This window comes from Oncorhynchus nerka, linkage group LG6, assembly GCF_034236695.1.
Source record: "Oncorhynchus nerka isolate Pitt River linkage group LG6, Oner_Uvic_2.0, whole genome shotgun sequence".
Taxonomy (NCBI): domain Eukaryota; kingdom Metazoa; phylum Chordata; class Actinopteri; order Salmoniformes; family Salmonidae; genus Oncorhynchus; species Oncorhynchus nerka.
This window is the reverse complement of record NC_088401.1, coordinates 11,822,779-11,847,091: the sequence shown is the minus strand read 5'-3', so window position 1 is coordinate 11,847,091 and position 24,313 is coordinate 11,822,779. Positions and strand designations below refer to the sequence as shown.

At 44.8% G+C, this 24,313-nt stretch overlaps 1 protein-coding gene across 1 annotated transcript in view; it reads right to left on the bottom strand.

Moving 5' to 3' along the window:
- LOC135572160 (docking protein 6-like) overlaps positions 1-24,313 on the bottom strand; it is a 114,930-nt gene that overhangs the window by 10,964 nt on the left and 79,653 nt on the right. The window contains exons 5-7 of the mRNA XM_065019267.1: positions 16,206-16,395; positions 11,947-12,079; positions 8,595-8,703 (exon numbers count right to left, since the gene is read on the bottom strand). Of these exons, the coding sequence (XP_064875339.1) occupies positions 8,595-8,703; positions 11,947-12,079; positions 16,206-16,395 (432 nt within the window). The remainder of the gene's footprint in view (positions 1-8,594; positions 8,704-11,946; positions 12,080-16,205; positions 16,396-24,313) is intronic.

Below are 24,313 nucleotides of genomic sequence, written 5' to 3'. Positions count from 1 at the left end.
AGCGTTTCAGACAGTCGTTGGGGCGTTTCAGACAGTCGTTGGGGCATTTCAGACAGTCAATGGGGCGTTTCAGACAGTCGTTGGGGCGTTTCAGACAGTCGTTGGTGCGTTTTGTGGCGTTTCAGACAGTCGTTGGGGCGTTTCAGACAGTCGTTGGGGCGTTTCAGACAGTCGTTAGGACGTTTCAGACAGTCGTTGGTGCGTTTTGGGGCGTTTCAGACAGTCGTTGGGGCGTTTCAGACAGTCGTTGGGGCGTTTCAGACAGTCGTTGGTGCGTTTTGGGGCGTTTCAGACAGTTGATGGGGCGTTTCAGACAGTCGATGGGGCGTTTCAGACAGTCGCTGGGGCGTTTCAGACAGTCGACGGGGCGTTTCAGACAGTCGTTGGGGCGTTTCAGACAGTCGTTGGTGCGTTTTGTGGCGTTTCAGACAGTCGTTGGGGCGTTTCAGACAGTCGTTGGTGCGTTTTGGGGCGTTTCAGACAGTCGTTGGGGCGTTTCAGACAGTCGTTGGTGCGTTTTGGGGCGTTTCAGACAGTCGTTGGTGCGTTTTGTGGCGTTTCAGACAGTCGTTGGGGCGTTTCAGACAGTCGTTGGTGCGTTTTGTGGCGTTTCAGACAGTCGTTGGGCGTTTCAGACAGTCGTTGGGGCGTTTTAGACAGTCGTTGGTGCATTTTGTGGCGTTTCAGACAGTCGTTGGGGCGTTTCAGACAGTCGTTGGTGCGTTTTGGGGCGTTTCAGACAGTCGTTGGGACGTTTCAGACAGTCGTTGGGGCGTTTCAGACAGTCGTTGATGCGTTTGGGGCGTTTCAGACAGTCGTTGGGGCGTTTCAGACAGTCGTTGGGGCGTTTCAGACAGTCGTTGGTGCGTTTTGGGGCGTTTCAGACAGTCGTTGGGACGTTTCAGACAGTCGTTGGGGCGTTTCAGACAGTCGTTGGTGCGTTTTGGGGCGTTTCAGACAGTCGTTGGGGCGTTTCAGACAGTCGTTGGGGCGTTTCAGACAGTCGTTGGTGCGTTTTGGGGCGTTTCAGACAGTCGATGGGGCGTTTCAGACAGTTGTTGGTGCGTTTTTGGGCGTTTCAGACAGTCGTTGGGGCGTTTCAGACAGTCGTTGGGGCGTTTCAGATAGTCGGTTGTTGCCTTTAAAGTGCACATATTATTTCTATGCTACAACAATCTCTCAGTGGAAAACACAGAGCACCATTGTCCTCTCATTATCTGCATACTATTAAAAGGAATGCTGGAGCGTTCGTGGGGATATCAATAGCCAGTCATTCTGTCTCATGGTTATTGCTAAGACTTTTACGTAGGGAGGAACTGTATTTGCGATCTTCTTTGACTAAGGGGGAAGTTGTTTTCTATATATTTACTGATTAAAGTTTCAAGTATATCAGAGAAAAGTAAAATAATAAAAGCTTTAATTGAAGATGAAACATGGTTTTGAGCTAACATATATGCTTTGCACATGTCACCAAAACATGGAATATTGAGCGAAATGTACCATCTCAAAATATTACATATGCCACTTTGTGTTCTTCATTATATTATACAGTAGTGTCAACCTGCCACTTTTGATGTGAACACTCAAACCTGGACTTACCTGTAAAGGTGCATTAATGCCGTGTGTAGCTAAGCTTTACTGATAGGGCTCAAATAAGTGTATGGCTTCTATTCATACAGTCACCCCTGCTACCTTACCTGTACCCATTTCATTTCATTTCCAAGCAAACCAAACTATTCATGAAGTTTCTAACATTCCCCCCCTCGTGACAAAGTCTAATCGAAACAGAAACCTTCACACACACACACTAATAAACAAATAAAGCAACTAATTTACTTCTGGTTCTCTGATTAACTGAATGAGAGAGGAAAAATAAATAAATGAACATATTGCGAAGCAACAGAGCTGGATGGGACAAGAAGCAGTGATCCGTCATTATTCCAGGGTGCTTGTGGGTATTTACCACAACCCCACCATGACTCAGTCAATTGAGCATGCTGATTGCAAAATGATCACGGCACAGTGACACACAGGGGGCTAGTCCAACACTTTCCACTCACACCCAAATCAGACCATATTCAGTATTAATATAGTAACTGTACTGTTATTATGAGTGTACAAAAACTGAGTGTACAAAACTTTAATACATTCATCATTTTGAGTTGCACCCCCCCTCAATTAGTTGGGGCCTGGACTCTACAAGGTGTCGAAAGAGTTCTACAGGGATGCTGGCCCATGTTGACTCCAATGCTTTCCACAGCTGTGTCAAGTTGACTGGATATCCTTTGAGTGGTGGACCACTCTTGATACACACAGGAAACTGTTGAGCATGAAAAACCCAGCAGCGTTGCAGTTCTTGACACAAACCAGTGTGCCTGGCACCTACTACCATACCCTGTTCAAAGGCATTTAAATATTTGGTCTTTCCCATTCACCCTCTAAATGGCACACACACACAATCCATGTCTCAATTGTCTCAAGGCTTAAACATCCTTCTTTAACCTGTCTCCTCCCCTTCATCTACACTGATTGAAGTGGATTTTACAGGTGACACCATTAAGGGATCATAGCTTTCAACTGGATTCACCTAGTCAGGGGTCTAGTCTGGCCCACAGGGGATTAGTCTGGTCCACAGGGGATTAGTCTGGTCCACAGGGGATTAGTCTGGTCCACAGAGGGCTAGTCTGGTCCACAGGGGACTAGTCTGGTCCACAGGGTCTAGTCTGGTCCACGGAGGGCTAGTCTGGCCCACAGGGGGTTAGTCTGGTCCACGGAGGGCTAGTCTGGTCCACAGAGGGTTAGTCTGGTCCACGGAGGGCTAGTCTGGTCCACAGGGGGTTAGTCTGGTCCACAGGGGGCTAGTCTGGTCCACAGAGGGTTAGTCTGGTCCACAAGGGACTAGTCTGGTCCACATGGGGCTTAGTCTGGTCCACAGGGGGTTAGTCTGGTCCACAGGGGGTTAGTCTGGTCCACAGGGGGTTAGTCTGGTCCACAGGGGATTAGTCTGGTCCACAGAGGGCTAGTCTGGTCCACATGGGATTAGTCTGGCACACGGAGGGCTAGTCTGGTCCACAGGGGATTAGTCTGGTCCACAGGGGATTAGTCTGGTCCACAGGGGACTAGTCTGGTCCACAGAGGGCTAGTCTGGTCCACAGAGGGCTAGTCTGGTCCACAGGGGGCTAGTCTGGTCCACAGGGGGTTGGTCTGTTCCACAGGGGGCTAGTCTGGTCCACAGGGGACTAGTCTGGTCCACAGGGGCTAGTCTGGTCCACGGAGGGCTAGTCTGGCCCACAGGGGGTTAGTCTGGTCCACGGAGGGCTAGTCTGGTCCACAGAGGGTTAGTCTGGTCCACAGGGGATTAGTCTGGTCCACAGGGGGTTAGTCTGGTCCACAGGGGGTTAGTCTGGTCCACAGGGGATTAGTCTGGTCCACAGAGGGCTAGTCTGGTCCACATGGGATTAGTCTGGTCCACGGAGGGCTAGTCTGGTCCACAGGGTATTAGTCTGGTCCACAGGGGATTAGTCTGGTCCACAGGGGACTAGTCTGGTCCACAGAGGGCTAGTCTGGTCCACAGAGGGCTAGTCTGGTCCACAGGGGGTTGGTCTGTTCCACAGGGGGCTAGTCTGGTCCACAGGGGCTAGTCTGGTCCACAGGGGATTAGTCTGGTCCACAGGGGACTAGTCTGGTCCACAGAGGGTTAGTCTGGTCCACAGGGGGCTAGTCTGGTCCACAGGGGGTTAGTCTGGTCCACAGGGGGCTAGTCTGGTCCACAGAGGGTTAGTCTGGTCCACGGAGGGCTAGTCTGGTCCACAGGAGATTAGTCTGGTCCACAGGGGGCTAGTCTGGCCCACAGAGGGTTAGTCTGGTCCATGGAGGGCTAGTCTGGTCCACAGGGGATTAGTCTGGTCCACAGGGGATTAGTCTGGTCCACAAGGGACTAGTCTGGTCCACAGGGGCTTAGTCTGTTCCACAGGGGATTAGTCTGGTCCACAGGGGGTTAGTCTGGTCCACAGAGGGTTAGTCTGGTCCACAGGGGATTAGTCTGGTCCACAGAGGGCTAGTCTGGTCCACATGGGATTAGTCTGGTCCACGGAAGGCTAGTCTGGTCCACAGGGGATTAGTCTGGTCCACATGGGATTAGTCTGGTCCACAGGGGACTAGTCTGGTCCACAGAGGGCTAGTCTGGTCCACAGAGGGCTAGTCTGGTCCACAGGGGGTTGGTCTGTTCCACAGGGGGCTAGTCTGGTCCACAGGGGATTAGTCTGGTCCACATGGGGCTAGTCTGGTCCACAGGGGCTAGTCTTGTCCACAGGGGATTTGTCTGGTCCACAGGGGCTAGTCTGGTCCACAGGGGCTAGTCTGGTCCACAGGGGCTAGTCTGGTCCACAGGGGGCTAGTCTGGTCCACATTTTCTCCCACTCACACCCAGATCAGCATATACTCAGTTAAAGGAAAAATCCACCCAAAACCACACATTCCTTTAATTTACAGTGTTAAATAACACTAATATGTGAGAATAATATTTTTGGTGAATAAATGTTTCATTTTGGCTTCATATTAAAACTTCTTTGGGATCGGTGTCCTTTCCACGGGACGGTTGAGCTAACGTAGGCTAATGCGATTAGCATGAGGTTGTAAGTAACAAGAACATTTCCCAGGACATTGTAACGCTCGTTGTCGTAAGGAAGAGTGGACCAAAGCGCAGCATGGAAAGTGTTCATGATCTTTATTGTCAAGAATCACTCAAACAAAATTAACGAATACAAAAAACAAAAGCGAACAGTTCCGTCAGGCACAGATATTAACCTCGCTAGGGTAGGGGGCAGCATTCGGAATTTTGGATGAAAAGCATGCCCAAATTCAATGGCCTGCTACTCGGGCCCAGTAGATATGATATGCATATAACTGGTATATTTGGATAAGAAACACTCTAAGGTTTCCAAAACTGTTAGAATAGTGTCTGTGAGTATAACATAACTGATTTAGCAGGCAAAAACCTGAGAAAAATCCATTCAGGAAGTAGTATTTGTTTTTGTAGTTTTCTATTCAATGCCATTACAGTATCCATTGACTTAGGACCCCACTTGCAGTTCCAATGCCTTCCACTAGATGTCAACAGTCTTCAAGCTTGTATTCTTATAAATGAGGGAGTAAGACCAGTCTGAACGAGTGGACCCTAATGTGACGCAGATTTTTTTCAGGCGCATGTGCATTTCTTGTTTACCTTTTATATTGACGACATTATTGTCCGGTTGAAATATTATAGATCATTTAGGCTAAAAAACTACCTGAGGCTTGAATAAAAACATAGTTTGACATGTTTCTATGAACTTCACGGATACAATTTGGATTTTTTTGTCTGATTGTTTTGACTGAGTTTGAGCCTGTGGATTACTGAAGAAAACACGCTAACAAAACGGAGGCTTTTGGGTATAAAGAGACTTCATCGAACAAAAGGAACATTTATTGAGTAAATGAATGTCGTCTGATTGCCACCATATGAAGATCAATGTGCCTCACAGAGTGGAGTCTGACATTCGCAACTTTTCTCCTATACTTTTCAGAAGATGGGAAACCTTGCCAATGCTACGTCAGTGGGCAACGCAGTGCATTCTGGGTGATTATGGGACAAGCAGCATTCTCCTTCAAGGACTGAATTGGAGTATATTGTGCGCTACCTAAAAAAAAAAACATTAGCACGAATTTCGTCAACAAGAACTAGAACATTACACATTTTTCCCGAGTTATGAGATAACTAACTTGCTATCTGTAATATCGTACAGCTTTGGAATCGTGACATTAGGCACGTTCTTGACATTTACACTGACTTTGAGAAAGGATTGCGTGACAATTAGCTTAGCAACCGCGTGACACAGCAAGACAAAGTGAACGTGATTGGTCGACAATCTGCTGGGTAGAGCATTATACCCAGGGGAATCGATAGAATATCACTCAGAGATACACAAAAAAACGATTAAAAAATCCAAATGGGTGAACCTTTCCTTTAATCTACAGTATTAATATAGTCATAATCATGTAATTAAATGGTTATCATTGGCTTGCTATATTATATGACCATTATGGGCCCACTGAAACACAAGGGGCTGGTGTGTCTCACATATCTCACCTCGTTATCTATTACAATACGGTTATTTCACTGCTTTATCACATTATAGATTTATCAACTGCAAAGTGAGACCCAGGGAATCTGGTCCAAATGTGCCAATACTCTACTGAAACATTGTGTGTTTGCTTGTATGTGTACGTACGTTTGTGTAGATATGTTTGTGTAGATATGTGTGTGTAGATATGTGTGTGTAGATATGCGTGTGTAGATATGCGTGTGTGTAGATATGTGTGTGTAGATATGCGTGTGTGTAGATATGTGTGTGTGTAGATATGTGTGTGTGTAGATATGTGTGTGTAGATATGCGTGTGTGTAGATATGTGTGTGTGTAGATATGTGTGTGTGTAGATATGTGTGTGTGTAGATATGTGTGTGTAGATATGCGTGTGTGTAGATATGCATGTGTAGATATGCATGTGTAGATATGCATGTGTAGATATGCATGTGTAGATATGCGTGTGTAGATATGCGTGTGTAGATATGCGTGTGTAGATATGCATGTGTAGATATGCATGTGTAGATATGCGTGTGTAGATATGCATGTGTAGATATGCATGTGTAGATATGCGTGTGTAGATATGCATGTGTAGATATGCGTGTGTAGATATGTGTGTGTAGATATGTGTGTGTAGATATGCGTAGATATGCATGTGTAGATATGCGTGTGTAGATATGTGTGTGTAGATATGTGTGTGTAGATATGCGTAGATATGCATGTGTAGATATGTGTGTGTAGATATGCGTGTGTAGATATGCGTGTGTGTACATGCGTTTTCACATAATATTTTCTGTTGAGCTGTCTAGCTGAGCTCTGCTGTGAGTACCTTGGTAGCTTGTACTTACTTTGGGAGTTTTTACGTACCTTGGTAGTAAGCTTCAGTTAGTGCTAAACACGGCTGCTAGAATCTTGACTAGAACCAAAACATTTTATCAGTGCTAGCCTCTCTACACTGTTTTTTTTGTTAAGGCTAGGGCTGAAATCAAGCTTTTACTACTAAGCTACAAAGCATTACATGGGCTTGCTCCTACCTATCTTCCAAATAAGATCCTGCCGTACATACCTACACATTCGCTACGGTCACAAGACGCAGGCCTCCTTACTGTCCATATAATTTCCAGCTGGAGGCAGGGCTTTCTCCTATAGAGCTCCATTTTTATGGAATGGTCTGCCTATCCACGTGAGAGACGCAGACTCGGTCTCAACCTTTAAGTCTTTATTGAAGACTCATCTCTTAATTCTTAAGTAGGTCCTATGATTGAGTGTAGTCTGGCCCAGGAGTGTAAAGGTGAACGGAAAGGCACTGGAGCAACGAACCGCCCTTGCTGTCTCTGCCTGGCCGGTTCCCCTCTTTCCACTGGGATTCTCTGCCTCTAACCCTATTACAGGGGCTGAGTCACTGGCTTACTGGTGCTCTTCCATGCCGTCCCTTGGAGGGGTGTGTCACTTGAGTGGGTTGAGTCACTGACATGATCTTCCTGTCCAGGTTGGCGCCCCCCCTTGGGTTCGTGCCATGGGGGAGATCTTTGTGGGCTATACTCGGCCTTGTCTCAGGATAGTAAGTTGGTGGTTGAAGATATCCCTCTAGTGTTGTGGGGGCTGTGCTTTGGCAAAGTGGGTGGGGTTATATCCTGGCTGTTTATCCCTGGCTATCGTTGGAAGGGGCCACAGTGTCTCCCGACCCATCCTGTCTCAGCCTCCAGTATTTATGCTGCAATAGTTCATGTGTCGGGGGGCTAGGGTCAGTCTGTTATATCTGGAGTATTTCTCCTATCTTATCCGGTGTCCTGTGTGAATTTAAGTATGCTCTCTCTAATTATCTCTCTCTCTCTCTCTCTCTCTCTCTCTCTCTCTCTCTCTCTCTCTCTCTCTCTGTCTCTGTCTCTTTCTCTCAGAGGACCTGAGCCATAGGACCATACCTCAGGACTACCTGGCCTGATGACTCCTTGCTGTCCGAAGTCCAACTGGAGGTGCTGCTGCTCCAGTTTCAACTGTTCTGCCTGTGGCTATGGAACCCTGACCTGTTCACCGGACGTGCTACCTGTCCCAGACATTCAACTCTCTAGAGACAGCAGGAGCGGTAGAGCTACTCTGAATGATCGGCTAAGAAAAGCCAACTGACATTTACTCCTGAGGTGCTGACTTGCTGCACCCTCTACAACCACTGTGATTATTATTATTTGACCCTGCTGGTAATTTATGAACCTTTGAACATCTTGGCCATGTTCTGTTATAATCTCCACCCGGCACAGCCAGAAGAGTACTGGCTACCCCTCAGAGCCTGGTTCCTCTCTAGGTTTCTTCCTAGGTTCCGGCCTTTCTAGGGAGTTTTTCCTAGCCACTGTGCTTCTACACCTGCATTGCTTGCTGTTTGGGGTTTTAGGCTGGGTTTCTGTACAGCACTTTGGGACATCAGCTGATGTAAGAAGGGCTTCATAAATACATTTGATTTGACTAGCTTGTGCGTACCTTGGTAGCTGTAGATGTCTCCAACACTGTTCTGGTGCATTATGTGATGCCAGTAGGCACTGCGAGGCAGGGAGATGGACTTGGTTAACGTTGTCTGGTTGGAGTGTGTCTGAAACAGAGACAACAACACCTTCCTCAGTACGTGGGTGCGTGTCCAAAATGGCACCCAATTTCCAAGAAAGTGTACAGTCTGGTCAAAAGTAGTGCACTATATAGGGAATAGGGTGCAATTTGGGATCCAACTGTTATCTCTGGGTGTAGTCACCTCAAGGGACAGTTACAGAGGCACAAATATCTTAGCCCCCCCAAAAAATGCTAACCTCCCCTGTTATTGTAATGGTGAGAGGTTAGCATGTCTTGGGGGTATGATATAAAATGCTAACCTCCCCTGTTATTGTAATGGTGAGAGGTTAGCATGTCTTGGGGGTATGATATAAAATGCTAACCTCCCCTGTTATTGTAATGGTGAGAGGTTAGCATGTCTTGGGGATATGATATAAAATGATAACCTCCCCTGTTATTGTAATGGTGAGAGGTTAGCATGTCTTGGGGATATGATATAAAATGATAACCTCCCCTGTTATTGTAATGGTGAGGGGTTAGCATGTCTTGGGGATATGATATTTGGGCATCTGTAACGTTCTCACTCATCATTATTCACGATTCATACGGGACTATCCGTAATCATGGTAGCATCCACATTAATGTAGACGTGTTTAGAAACATATTCTATTGTGATTTACACAATAAAAGTGACTCTAAAAGGACTTAATACCTGATTTACCATTCATTTCTGTTAGGCACCAAATAATCTCAAACACAAGCAAAACAAACAAAGCATCCAGCAAGCCTGTAGAGTCACCAGCTTAATGTAATCATTGCATGCTAAGAATATAGGACAAAATACACAGCTTTTGAATACTTTGATACACATATAAGTGAATTTGTTTGGTCTCATATAATGGGGGGATTATGTACTAAAAGTGCTGTAATATATAGGCTGTAATATATAGTCTGTAATGTATAGTCTGTAATATATAGTCTGTAATATATAGTCTGTAATATATAGTATGTAATATATAGTCTGTAATATATAGTCTGTAATGTATAGTCTGTAATATATAGTATGTAATATATAGTCTGTAATATATAGTATGTAATATATAGTCTATAATGTATAGTCTGTAATATATAGTCTGTAATGTATAGTCTGTAATATATAGTCTGTAATGTATAGTCTGTAATATATAGTGTAATATATAGTCTGTAATATAGTCTGTAATATATAGTCTGTAATATATAGTCTGTAATATATAGTCTGTAATGTATAGTCTGTAATATATAGTCTGTAATATATAGTCTGTAATGTATAGTCTGTAATATATAGTCTGTAATGTATAGTCTGTAATATATAGTCTGTAATGTATAGTCTGTAATATATAGTCTGTAATATATAGTCTGTAATGTATAGTCTGTAATATATAGTCTGTAATGTATAGTCTGTAATATATAGTCTGTAATATATAGTCTGTAATATATAGTCTGTAATATATAGTCTGTAATATATAGTCTGTAATATATAGTCTGTAATATATAGTCTGTAATGTATAGGCTGTAATATATAGGCTGTAATCTGTAATATATAGGCTGTAATGTATAGTCTGTAATATATAGTCTGTAATATATAGTCTGTAATATATAGTCTGTAATATATAGTCTGTAATGTATAGGCTGTAATATATAGGCTGTAATATATAGTCTGTAATGTATAGTCTGTAATATATAGTCTGTAATGTATAGTCTGTAATATATAGTCTGTAATATATAGTCTGTAATATATAGTCTGTAATATATAGTCTGTAATATATAGTCTATAGTAATAGTATAGTCTGTAATATATAGTCTGTAATATATAGTCTGTAATGTATAGTCTGTAATATATAGTCTGTAATATATAGTCTGTAATATATAGGTCTGTAATATATAGTCTGTAATGTATAGGCTGTAATATATAGGCTGTAATGTATAGGCATCGTATCAGTTCAAATCCAAAGTGCTGGAGAACAGAATTAAACAACAACAACAAATGTCACTGTCTAAATACTTTTGGAACTCACTGTGTGTGTGTGTGTGGTGGGTGTGTGTGTGTGTGTGTGTGTGTGTGTGTGTGTGTGTGTGTGTGTGTGTGACCTGTTGCACCCTCAATATTATTGTTTTGACCCTGCTGGTCATCTATGAACATTTGAACATCTTGGCCATGTTCTTTTATAATCTCTACCCGGTACAGCCAGAAGAGGACTGGCCACCCCTCATAGCCTGGTTCCTCTCTAAGTTTCTTTCTAGGTTTTGGCCTGTCTAGGGAGTTTTTCCTAGCCACCGTGCTGCTACACCTGCATTGCTTGCTGTTTGGGGTTTTAGGCTGGGTTTCTGTACAGCACTTTGAGATATCAGCTGATGTAAGAAGGGCTTTATGAATACATTTGATTTGATTTGTGTGTGTTGTGTGTGTGTGTGTTATGTATGCTAATGTATGCTAAATTGTAATTATTCGCCTACCTCCTCATGCCTTTTGCACACAATGTATATAGACTGTTTCTTTTCTACTGTGTTATTGACTTGTTTATTGTTTACTCCATGTGTAACTCTGTGTTGTTGTCTGTTCACACTGCTATGCTTTATCTTGGCCAGGTCGCAGTTGTAAATGAGAACTTGTTCTCAACTAGCCTACCTGGTTAAATAAAGGTGTTCTCAACTAGCCTACCTGGTTAAATAAAGGTGTTCTCAACATGCCTACCTGGTTAAATAAAGGTGTTCTCAACTAGCCTACCTGGTTAAATAAAGGTGTTCTCAACATGCCTACCTGGTTAAATAAAGGTAAAATAAAAATTAAATGAAATAAAAATATAAGTGTGTGTGTGTTAGTGTATTGTTTGTGTGTTGTGTGTGTGTGTGTGTGTGTGTGTGTGTGTGTGTGTGTGTGTGTGTGTGTGTGTGTGTGTGTGTGTGTGTGTGGGTGTGTTGTATGTGTGTGTGTGTGTGTGTGTGTGTGTGTGTGTGTGTGTGTGTGTGTGTGTGTGTGTGTGTGTGTGTGTGGAGTGTGTGGGTGTGTTGTATGTGTGTGTGTATTATGTGTATGTGTTGTGTGTAGTGTGTGTTTTGTGTGTGTGTGTGTATTGCGTGTGTGTGTGTGTGTATTGTGTGTGTCTGTTGTGTGTGTGTAGTGTGTGTGTGTGTATTGCGTGTGTAGTGTGTGTGTGTATTGCGTGTGTGTGTGTATTGTGTGTGTCTGTTGTGTGTGTGTGTATTGCGTGTGTAGTGTGTGTGTCTGTTGTGTGTGTGTAGTGTGTGTTACCTGTGAAGTCTTCTCCTCCATCATCCTCTCATGTTGCTGTGCGATGGACAGGGTGGCTGAGTGGACTCTCTGGTACATCATCTCTCCCTCCCGCGTCTGGAACGTAAACAGACCCTCCCCTGTGTCACACATCCTAGAGAGAGAGGGGCGAGGAGGGAGGGAGGGAGGGAGAGAGAGAGAGAGAGAGAGAGAGAGAGAGAGAGAGAGAGAGAGAGAGATGATGGGGAGGAAGAGAGATGGAGAGAGATGGGGAGAGAGATGGGGGAGAGATGGGAAAGACATGAGGGGAAGAGAGATGAGGAAGAGAGCGAGAGAGGGAGAGATGGGAAAGAGAGCGAGAGAGGAAGAGAGATGGGGAAGAGAGCGAGAGAGCGAGAGAGATGGGGAAGAGAGCTAAGCGAGAGAGATGGGGAAGAGAGCGAGAGAGATGGGGAAGAGAGCGAGATAGATGGGGAAGAGAGCGAGAGAGATGGGGAAGAGAGCGAGAGAGATGGGGGAGAGAGCGAGAGAGATGGGGAAGAGAGCGAGAGAGATGGGGAAGAGAGCGAGAGAGATGGGGAAGAGAGCGAGAGAGATGGGGGAGAGAGCGAAAGAGATGGGGTAGAGAGCGAGAGAGGGAGAGAGATGGGAAAGACATGAGGGGAAGAGAGATGAGGAAGAGAGAGATGGGAGAGAGGGAGAGAGATGGGGGAGAGAACGAGAGAGATGGGGAAGAGAGCGAGAGAGGGAGAGAGAGGGGAAAGACATGAGGGGAAGAGAGATGAGGAAGAGAGCGAGAGAGGGAGAGATGGGAAAGAGAGCGAGAGAGGAAGAGAGATGGGGGAGAGAGCGAGATAGCGAGAGAGATGGGGAAGAGAGCGGGAGAGATGGGGAAGAGAGCGAGAGAGATGGGGAAGAGAGCGAGAGAGATGGGAAAGACATGAGGGGAAGAGAGATGAGGAAGAGAGTGAGAGAGATGGGAAAGACATGAGGGGAAGAGAGATGAGGAAGAGAGCGAGAGAGGGAGAGAGATGGGAAAGACATGAGGGGAAGAGAGATGAGGAAGAGAGCGAGAGAGGGAGAGAGATGAGAAAGAGAGCGAGAGAGGAAGAGAGATGAGCGAGAGAGCGAGAGAGATGGGGAAGAGAGCGAGAGATGGGGAAGAGAGAAGGGGGAGAGAGCGAGAGAGAGATAGATGGAGAAGAGGGAGTGAGAGATAGAGAGAGAGAGATGGCGAAGAGAGAGCAAGAGAGAGAGAGAGATGGGGAAGAGAGAGCGAGAGAGAGATGGAGAAGAGAGAAGGGGGAGAGAGAGATTTCAACATACCAAGTAGGATCTGGATAAAAATACTTGAATCAGTCATAGAGCTCATTGCCCATTATGGTTGTGAGGTCTGGGCTCTGCTCACCAACCAAGATTTCACAAATTGGGACAAACACCAAATTGAGACTTTGCATGCAGAATTCAGCAAAAAAATCCTCCGTGTATAACGTAGAACACCAAACAATGCAATGCAGAGCAGAATTAGGCCGATACCCACTAATTATCAAAATCCAGAAAAGAGCCGTTAAATTCTACAACCACCTAAAAGGAAGCGATTCCCAAACCTTCCATAACAAAGCCATCACCTACAGAGAGATGAACCTGGAGAAGAGTCCCCTGGGCAAGCTGGTCCTGGGGCTCTGTTCACAAACACAAACACACCCTACAGAGCCCCAGGATAGCAGCACAATTAGACCCAAGCAAATCATGAGAAAACAAAAATATAATTACTTGACATATTGGAAAGAATTAACAAAAAAACTGAGCAAACTAGAATGCTATTTGGCCCTAAACAGAGAGTACACTGTGGCAGAATTCCTGACCACTGTGACTGACCCAAACTTAAGGAAAGCTTTGACTATGTACAGACTCAGTGAGCAATAGCCTTGCTATTGAGAAAGGCCACCCTAGGCAGACATGGCTCTCAAGAGAAGACAGGCTATGTGCACACTGCCCACAATATGAGGTGGAAAATGAGCTGCACTTCCTAACCTCCTGCCCAGTGTATGACCATATTAGAGATACATATTTCCCTCAGATTACACAGATCAACAAAGAATTTGAAAACAAACCCAATTTTGATAAACTCCCATATCTAATGGGTGAAATACCACAGTGTGCCATCACAGCAGCAAGATTTGTGACCTGTTACCACAAGAAAAGGGCAACCAGTGAAGAACAAACACTATTGTAAATACAACCCATATTTATGCTTATTTTTTCCCTTTTCCCATTTGTACTTTAAACCATTTGTACATTGTTACAACACTGTATATATATATATATATATATATATAATATGACACTTGTAATGTCTTTATTGTTTTGAAACTTCTGTATGTGTAATGTTTACTGTTAATTTTTATTGTTTATTTCACTTTTGTATATTATCTACCTCACTTGCTTTGGCAATGTTAACACATGTTTCCCATGCCAATAAAGCCCCTTGAATTGAATTGAGAGAGAGATGGAGTGAGAAGGGGGAGAGAAAGAGAGGGAGAGAAAGAGAGGGAGAGAAAGAGAGATGGAGTGAGAAGGGGGAGAGAAAGAGAGATGGAGTGAGAAGGGGGAGAGAAAGAGAGATGGAGTGAGAAGGGGGAGAGAAAGAGAGGGAGAAAAAGAGAGATTGAGTGAGAAGGGGGGGGGAAAGAGAGGAAGGAGGGAGTGAGTTTTCTTACAGATACATCATCACTAACACACAGGTTAGAACACAGAGAAACAATGAGATCCAGATACACTGTATGCAGGCAGGAGCAGATACGCATCTCACAGCATGGAGGGGTGTGGCCTGGAGAGATTTTCCTGGAGGGGTGTGGCCTGGAGAGATTTTCCTGGAGGGGTGTGGCCTGGAGGGATTTGCCTGGAGGGATTTGCCTGGAGGGGTGTGGCCTGGAGGGGTGTGGCCTGGATATGTTGTTGTTTAAACTTCCTCTGTGTGTGTGTGTGTGTGTGTGTGTGTGTGTGTGTGTGTGTGTGTGTGTGTGTGTGTGTGTGTGTGTGTGTGTGTGTGTGCGTGTGTGTGTGTGTATGTGTGTATGTATTCGCATGTGTGTGTGTGTGTGCGTGTGTGCGTGTGTGTGTGTGTGTGTGTGTGTGTGTGTGTGTGTTTTTATCAGGACCCATGGAACAGTTTTCCTCTACTGCTTCAAAACCAATCCCAGATCCAGGAGACCCTAACCCCTTCACATGTCTCCTGATCTGACAACAGACATGTGAATGGGGTAACCCTAACCCCTTCACATGTCTCCTGGATCTGACCCTAACCCCTTCACATGACTCCTGGATCTGACCCTAACCCCTTCACATGTCTCCTGGATCTGACCCTAACCCCTTCACATGTCTCCTGGATCTGACCCTAACCCCTTCACATGTCTCCTGGATCTGACCCTAACCCCTTCACATGTCTCCTGGATCTGACCCTAACCCCTTCACATGTCTCCTGGATCTGACCCTAACCCCTTCACATGTCTCCTGGATCTGACCCTAACCCCTTCACATGACTCCTGGATGACTCCTGGTCTCTGACCCTAACCCCTTCACATGTCTCCTGGATCTGACCCTAACCCCTTCACATGTCTCCTGGATCTGACCCTAACCCCTTCACATGTCTCCTGGATCTGACCCTTCAACCCCTTCACATGTCTCCTGGATCTGACCCTAACCCCTTCACATGTCTCCTGGATCTGACCCTAACCCCCCTTCACATGTCTCCTGGATCTGACCCTAACCCCTTCACATGACTCCTGGATCTGACCCTAACCCCTTCACATGTCTCCTGGATCTGACCCTAACCCCTTCACATGTCTCCTGGATCTGACCCTAACCCCTTCACATGTCTCCTGGATCTGACCCTAACCCCTTCACATGTCTCCTGGATCTGACCCTAACCCCTTCACATGACTCCTGGATCTGACCCTAACCCCTTCACATGTCTCCTGGATCTGACCCTAACCCCTTCACATGTCTCCTGGATCTGACCCTAACCCCTTCACATGTCTCCTGGATCTGACCCTAACCCCTTCACATGTCTCCTGGATCTGACCCTAACCCCTTCACATGTCTCCTGGAAGGGGTTAGGGTCAGATCCAGGAGACATGTGAATGAGACAGACTCCTATGAAACAGATACGCTGGCAGATTACTGTGTGTAATCAGTCACGCCTCATAGGTGAACCACACACACACACACACACACCTACACACACACACCTACACCTACACACACACACACAAACATACCTTCCTGACTCGAAAGTGAACCAGGTGGAGTCTCGTCCGTATCTCCTCAGTGAGTTGAGGGGCCACATGATCAGTTTGACGCGGGCGTTGTGGATGTCCCACAGGTAGATGTTCTCATGTGTGATCTGCATCGTACACTCCCCATAGATGTCCAGGTTGGGAGTGGGCATCAGGTACACGTTGAACCGCTCTGGAACAAAACACGTTGGTTTTTTTGTTGCTTTTATGACCGGATACAGATTTTGAGTCACAAGTAAGAAATAAAAAATGGCAATTTTACAAACAGAAAATATGTTTGAAATGGCAGAATAACATGGTAGCATTGTTACAACAGCATTGGTACAACAGCATTGGTACAACAGCATTGGTACAACAGCATTGGTACAACAGCATTGGTACAACAGCATTGGTACAACAGCATTGTTACAACAGCATTGGTACAACAGCATTGGTACAACAGCATTGGTACAACAGCATTGGTACAACAGCATTGTTACAACAGCATTGGTACAACAGCATTGGTACAACAGCATTGTTACAACAGCATTGGTACAACAGCATTGGTACAACAGCATTGGTACAACAGCATTGGTACAACAGCATTGGTACAACAGCATTGGTACAACAGCATTGGTATTGGTACAACAGCATTGGTACAACAGCATTGTTACAACAGCATTGGTACAACAGCATTGGTACAACAGGTACAACAGCATTGGTACAATTGTTACAACAGCATTGGTACAACAGCATTGGTACAACAGCATTGGTACAACAGCATTGGTACAACAGCATTGGTACAACAGCATTGGTACAACAGCATTGGTACAACAGCATTGGTACAACAGCATTGGTACAACAGCATTGGTACAACAGCATTGGTACAACAGTATTGGTACAACAGCATTGGTACAACAGTATTGGTACAACAGTATTGGTACAACAGCATTGGTACAACAGCATTGGTACAACAGCATTGGTACAACAGCATTGGTACAACAGCATTGGTACAACAGCATTGGTACAACAGCATTGGTACAACAGCATTGGTACAACAGCATTGTATTGGTACAACAGCATTGGTACAACAGTAAGAATTTGACCTTTGGATAGAATCTATTCCAGTCCTCATTTTGGCTGTTTTTAAACACTTTTCAAGCTTTTCAGTAAAAGCGAAGGCTACAAATCAAATCAAATGTTATTGGTCACATACATCAGCAGATCACACACATTGGCAGATGTTAATGCGAGTGTAGCGAAATGCTTGCGCTTCTAGTTCTGACAGTGCAGTAATATCTTACAATTCCCAACAACTACCTAATACACACAAATCTAACAAGTAATCTAACAATTCTCCAACAACTACCTAATGCACACAAATCTAACAAGTAATCTAACAATTCCACAACAACTACCTAATGCACACAAATTTAAAGGGGTGAATGAGAATATGTACATATAAATATATGGATGGGCGATGGCCGAGCGGCATAGTCAAGGTACAATATATGGTATGAAATACAGTACATACATAATGTAAGATATAAGTAATGTAAGAAATGTAAACATTATTTAAAGTGACTAGGGATCCATTTATTGAAGTGTCCAGTGATTGGGTCTCAATACAGTTTATACATGTGATATGAGTAATGTAAGATATGTAGAGATTATTAAAGTGGCATTATTTAAAGTGGCTGTTGATCCATTTATTAAAGTGGTCAGTGATTGGTTCTCAATGTAGGCAGCAGCCTCTCTGAGTTATTGATTGGGTCTCAATGTAGGCAGCAGCCTCTCTGAGTCAGTGATTGGTTCTCAATGTAGGCAGCAGCCTCTCTGAGTTAGTGATTGGGTCTCAATGTAGGCAGCAGCCTCTCTGAGTTAGTGATTGGGTCTCAATGTAGGCAGCAGCCTCTCTGAGTTAGTGATTGGGTCTCAATGTAGGCAGCAGCCTCTCTGAGTTAGTGATTGGGTCTCAATGTAGGCAGCAGCCTCTCTGAGTTAGTGATTGGGCCTCAATGTAGGCAGCAGCCTCTCTGAGTTAGTGGTGGCTGTTTAACAGTCTGATGGCCTTGAGATAGAAGCTGTTTTTCAGTCTCTCTGTCCCAGCTTGGATGCACCTGTAATGACCTCGCCTTCTGGATGATAGCGGGGTGAACAGGCAGTGGCTCGGGTGGTTGTTGTCCTTGATGATCTTTTTGGCCTTCCTGTGACATCGGGTTATGTAGGTGTCATGGAGGGCAGGTAGTTTGCCCCAGGTGATGCGTTTTACAGACCGCACCACCCTCTGAAGAGCCTTGCGGTTGACAGCGGTGCAGTTGCCGTACCAGGCGGTGATACAGACTGACAGGATGCTCTCGTTTGTGCATCTGTAAAAGTTTGTCATGGTTTTACGTGACAAGCCACATTTCTTCTGCCTCCTGAGGTTGAAGAGGTGCTGTTGCGCCTTCTTCACCACACTGTCTGTGTGGGTGGACCATTTCACAGTTTGTCTGTGATGTGTATGCCGAGGAACTTTACACCTTCTCCACTGCTGGAGGGGGTGCTCCTTCTGCTGTTTCCTGAAGTCCAAGATTATCTCCTTTGTTTTGCTGACGTTGAGTGAGAGGTTGTTTTCCTGACACCACACTCCGAGTGCCCTCACCTCCTCCCTGTAGGCTGTCTTGTCATCGTTAGTAATATAGCCTACAACTGTTGTGTTGTCTGCAAACCTGATGATTGAGTTGGAGGCGTGCGTGGCCACGCAGTCGTGGGTGAACAGGGAGTACAGGAGAGGCTGAGCACGTACACTTGTGGGTCCCCAGTGTTGAGAGTCAATGAAGTGGAGATGTTTCCTACCTTCACCACCTGGGGGACGCCCGTCAGAAAGTCCAGGACCCAATTGCACAGAGCGGGGAGTTGGAGGGTACTATGGTGTTGAATGCTGAGCTGTAGTTCATGAACAGCATTCTTACATGGGTATTCCTTTTGTCCAGATGGGATAGGGCAGTGCGCAGTATGTGCCAGCATCCTGGAGCCTCTTCACTGTTGACGTTGAGACTGGTGTTTTGCGGGTACTATTTAATGAAGCTGCCAGTTGTGGACTTGTGAGGCATCTCTTTCTCAAACTAGACTCTCTAATGTACTTGTCCTCTTGCTCAGTAGTGCACCGGGGCCTCACACTCCTCTTTCTATTCTGGTTAGGGCCAGTTTACGCTGTTCTTTCAAGGGAGTAGTACACAGTGTTGTATGAGATCTTCAGTTTCTTGGCAATTTCTCGCATGGAATAGCCTTCATTTCTCAGAACAAGAATAGACTGATGAGTTTCAGAAGAAAGCTCTGTTTCTGGCCATTTTGAGCCTATAATCAAACCCACAAATGCTGATGCTCCAGATACTATACTAGTCTAAAAGAAGGTCAGTTGTATTGCTTCTTTAATCAGAACGACAGTTTTCAGCTGTGCTAACATAATTGCAAAAGGGTTTTCTAATTAGCATTTTAAAATGATAAACTTGTATTAGCTAACACAACGTGCCATTGGAACACAGGAGTGATGGTTGCTGATAATGGGCCTCTGTAAACCTATGTAGATATTCCATTAAAAAATCTGCAGTTTCCAGCTACAATAGTCATTTACAACATTAACAATGTCTACACTGTATTTCTGATCAATTTGGTGTTATTTTAATGGACAAACAATGTGCTTTTCTTAAAAAAAAAGGACATTTCTAAGTTACCCCAAGTTTTTCAACGGTACAGTATAAATCATTATGGCTGACAGATGGACAGATGGACAGATGGACACAATGAAAGGTCTCATCTGTTTGACAGAAGCCATTAGTGTACTGAGAAGGATCATACAGTGTCAAAAACGGACTAAATCAACCCAGTATCAGCAGTTTGAGAGTTCGGCTATTGCATACTTCTGGCCCATGAGTCACTGAAATATGTTTCTCCACTTGATCACTAGCATTTGAGTCCATGCTGTTGTACAGCCGACTTAAAATCCAGAATTAGCATTCAAACCACCTTGCATGAAGATGGAATCCATGTACTGAAAGGATAAAAAGACAGCTCACACGCACAATATTATACTGAACAAAAATATAAACACAACATGTGAAGTGTTGGTCCCATGTTTCATGAGCTGAAATAAAAGATCCCCGAAATGTTCTAGACGCACAAAAAGCTTATTTCTCTCAAAGTTTTGTTATTGAGCATTTCTCCTTTGTCAAGATAATACCTGAAAGGAGTGTCATATCAAGAAGCTGATTAAACAGCATGATCCTTACACAGGTGCACCTTGTAATGGTGACAATAAAAGGCCATTCTAAAATGTGCAGTTTTGTCACCAACACAATGTCAGAGATGTCTCAAGTTTTGAGGGAGTGTGAAATTGGCATGCTGACTACAGGAATGTCCATCAGAGCTGTTGCCAGAAAATTGAATGTTGATTTCTCTACCATGAGCCACCTCCAACGTTTTAGAGAATTTGGCAGTACGTCAAACTGGCCTCACAACCGCAGACCAAGTGTAACCACGATCATCTGAGACCAGCCACCCGGACAGTTGATGAAACTAAGGAGTATTTCTATCTGTAATAAAGCCCTTTTCTGTGGAAAAACTCACTCTGATTGGCTGGGCCTAGCTCTCCAGTGGGTGGGCCTGGCTCCCAAGTGGGTGGGCCTAGCTCTCCAGTGGGTGAGCCTGGCTCCCAAGTGGGTGGGCCTAGCTCTCCAGTGGGTGGACCTAGCTCTCCAGTGGGTGGGCCTAGCTCTCCAGTGGGTGGGCCTAGCTCTCCAGTGGGTGGGCCTTGCTCCCAAGTGGGTGGGCCTAGCTCTCCAGTGGGTGGGCCTAGCTCTCCAGTGGGTGGGCCTAGCTCCCAAGTGGGTGGGCCTAGATCTCCAGTGGGTGTGCCTGGCTCCCAAGTGGGTGGGCCTAGATCTCCAGTGGGTGTGCCTGGCTCCCAAGTGGGTGGGGGGGTTATGTCCTCCCAAGCCCACCCTTAGCTGCACCAACCCTGCCCAGTCATGTGAAATCCATAGATTAGGGCCTAATGTATTTAATTTAATTGACTGATTTCCTTATATGAATTGTAACTCTGTAAAATCATTGAAATGGTTGCATGATGCGTTTATATTTTTGTTCAGTATAACTAAATGTAGTAGTTCTCAAGACAAATGGACGTTATATAACAGACTGATGAAGACTAAAGACAAAACACTCGTCCTTTACAAGGACACTATTATTTTCCTCTTTCCTTGAGAGAGAGAAGAAGATGAAGGAGGGCGAGAGAGAGACAGAGCGAGGGAGAAAGAGAGAGAGAGAAAGAGAGAGACAGAGAGAGAGACAGAGAGACAAAGAGAGAGAGAGAGAGAGACAGAGAGATACAGAGAGAGAGAGAGAGACAGACAGAGAGAGAGAGAGACAGAAGGATGAGCATTGTGAAGGTCAGCGTCCAGTTGCTAAGGAGTGTTTTAAATTAAGTCTCAATAGACTTAAAATATGTCCTCCCGTATCATCTCCTTCGCTTCATCAAAACGGACTCAAACTAACAAGTGATAGCAAATCTCCCTCATTACACTATTTTTAGGAGCAGCAAGAAAATTAACTATGATTTAATTATCGGCCCCTGTAGTTGGGAGATCACTAACTGAAGTCTAACTGCTGAGTGTGGAGCTGTCTACGATATTAGTACACTTGACCCCCCCCCCACACACACACCATATCGATGTTATGAATATGCAGTGGCTTCGGAAAGGATTCAGACCCATTGATTTTTTTCCCACATTTGTTAGTTAAAATTGTCTACACACAATACACCATAATGACATAGCATAATGACATTTTTGCAAAAAATATTGGAAATAAAATACAGAAATATCACATTTACAAAAGTATTCAGACCCTTTACTCAGTACATGGTTGAAGCACCGTTTGCAGCGATTACAGCCTAGAGTCCTCTTGGGTTTGACGCTACAAGCTTGGCACACCTGTATTTGGGGAGTTTCTCTCATTCTTCTCTGCAGATCCTCTCAAGCTCTGTCAGGTTGGATGGGGAGTGTTGCTGCACAGCTATTTTCAGGTCTCTCCAGAGATGCTTGATCGGGTTCAAGTCTGGGTTCTGGCTGGGCCAATCAAGGACATTCGGAGACTTGTCCTGAAGCCACTCCTGCATTGTCTTGGCTGTGTGTTCAGGGTCATTGTCCTGTTGGAAGGTGAACCTTCACCCCAGTCTGAGGTCCAGAGTGCTCTGGAGCAGGTTTCATTAAGGATCTCTCTGTACCTTACTCCGTTCTTCTTTCCCTCGATCCTGACTCGTCTCCCAGTCCCTGCTGCTTAAAAACATCCCTACAGCATGATGCTGCCACCACCATGCTTCACCGTAGTGATGGTGCCAGGTTTTCTCCAGACTTGATGCTTTGCATTCAGGTTCAATCTTGGTTTCATCAGACCAAAGAATCTGGTTTCTCATGGTCTGAGAATCCTTTAGGTGCCTTTTGGCAAACTCCAAGCGAGCTGTCATGTGCTTTTTTTCTGAGGAGTGGCTTTTGTTTGGACACTCTACCATAAAGGACTAATTGGTGGAGTGCTGAAGAGCTGCTTGTCCTTCTGGAAGGTTATCCCATCTCCACAGAGAAAATCTAGAGCTCTGTCAGAGTGACCATAGAGTTCTTGGTCACCTCCCTGACCAAGGCCCTTCTCCCCCGATTGCTCAGTTTGGCCGGGCGGCCAGCTCTAGGAAGAATCTTGGTGGTTCAAAACCTCTTCCATTGATGGAGGCCACTGTGTTCTTAGGGACCTTCAATGCTGCAGAAATGTTTTTGATACCCTTCACCAGATCTGTGCCTCGACACAATACTGTCTCAGAGCTCTATGGACAATTCCTTTGACCTCGTGGCTTGGTTTTTGCTCAGACGTGCACTGTCAACGGTGGACCTTATATAGACAGGTGTGTGCCTTTCCAAATCATGTCCAATCAATTGAATTTACCACAGGTGGACTCCAATCAAGTTGTAGAAACATCTCAAGGATGATCAATGGTAACAGGATGCACCTGAGCTCAATTTTTCGAGTCTCATATCAACCGTTCTGAATACTTATGTAAATTAGATATTTCATATTTTGCTTTGTCATTGCGGGGTATTGTGTGTCGATTGATGAGGATGTTTTTTGAAATTCATTTTAGAATAAGGTTGTAACGTAACAACATGTGGAAAAAGTCACGGGGTTGGAATACTTTTCCGAATGTACTGTAATTCAATATTTCCCTGTCCTTTTACATCGAAGCTGCGAGAGGGAAGATAAAGGTTAGTACTGTTCATTGAACTAGATGGGCTGTTGAGATTCCTCACATTAAAAGACGGATTCGTAAAAATAAACAAGAAACGAGGGCAGAGCACAAAGTTATGAGAGCAGTAAGACGATGTTAGTGTAATCAAAATGAAACCTTGGCCCAGATTATTTTCAGTTACACTCCCTCTTTACTGTTCAGTTACACTCCCTCTAAACCGTTCAGTTACACTCCCTCTAAAACGTTAAGTTACACTCCCTCTAAACCGTTCAGTTACACTCCCTCTAAACCGTTCAGTTACACTCCCTCTTTACTGTTCAGTTACACTCCCTCTTTACTGTTCAGTTACACTCCCTCTAAACCGTTCAGTTACACTCCCTCTAAACCGTTCAGTTACACTCCCTCTTTACTGTTCAGTTACACTCCCTCTAAACCGTTCAGTTACACTCCCTCTTTACCATTCAGTTACACTCCCTCTTTACTGTTCAGTTACACTCCCTCTACACCGTTCAGTTACACTCCCTCTAAACCGTTCAGTTACACTCCCTCTAAACCGTTCAGTTACACTCCCTCTTTACTGTTCAGTTACACTCCCTCTTTACCATTCAGTTACACTCCCTCTTTACCATTCAGTTACACTCTCTCTTTACTGTTCAGTTACACTCCCTCTAAACCGTTCAGTTACACTCCCTCTAAACCGTTCAGTTACACTCCCTCTAAACCGTTCAGTTACACTCCCTCTAAACCGTTCAGTTACACTCCCTCTTTACCATTCAGTTACACTCCCTCTTTACCATTCAGTTACACTCCCTCTAAACCGTTCAGTTACACTCCCTCT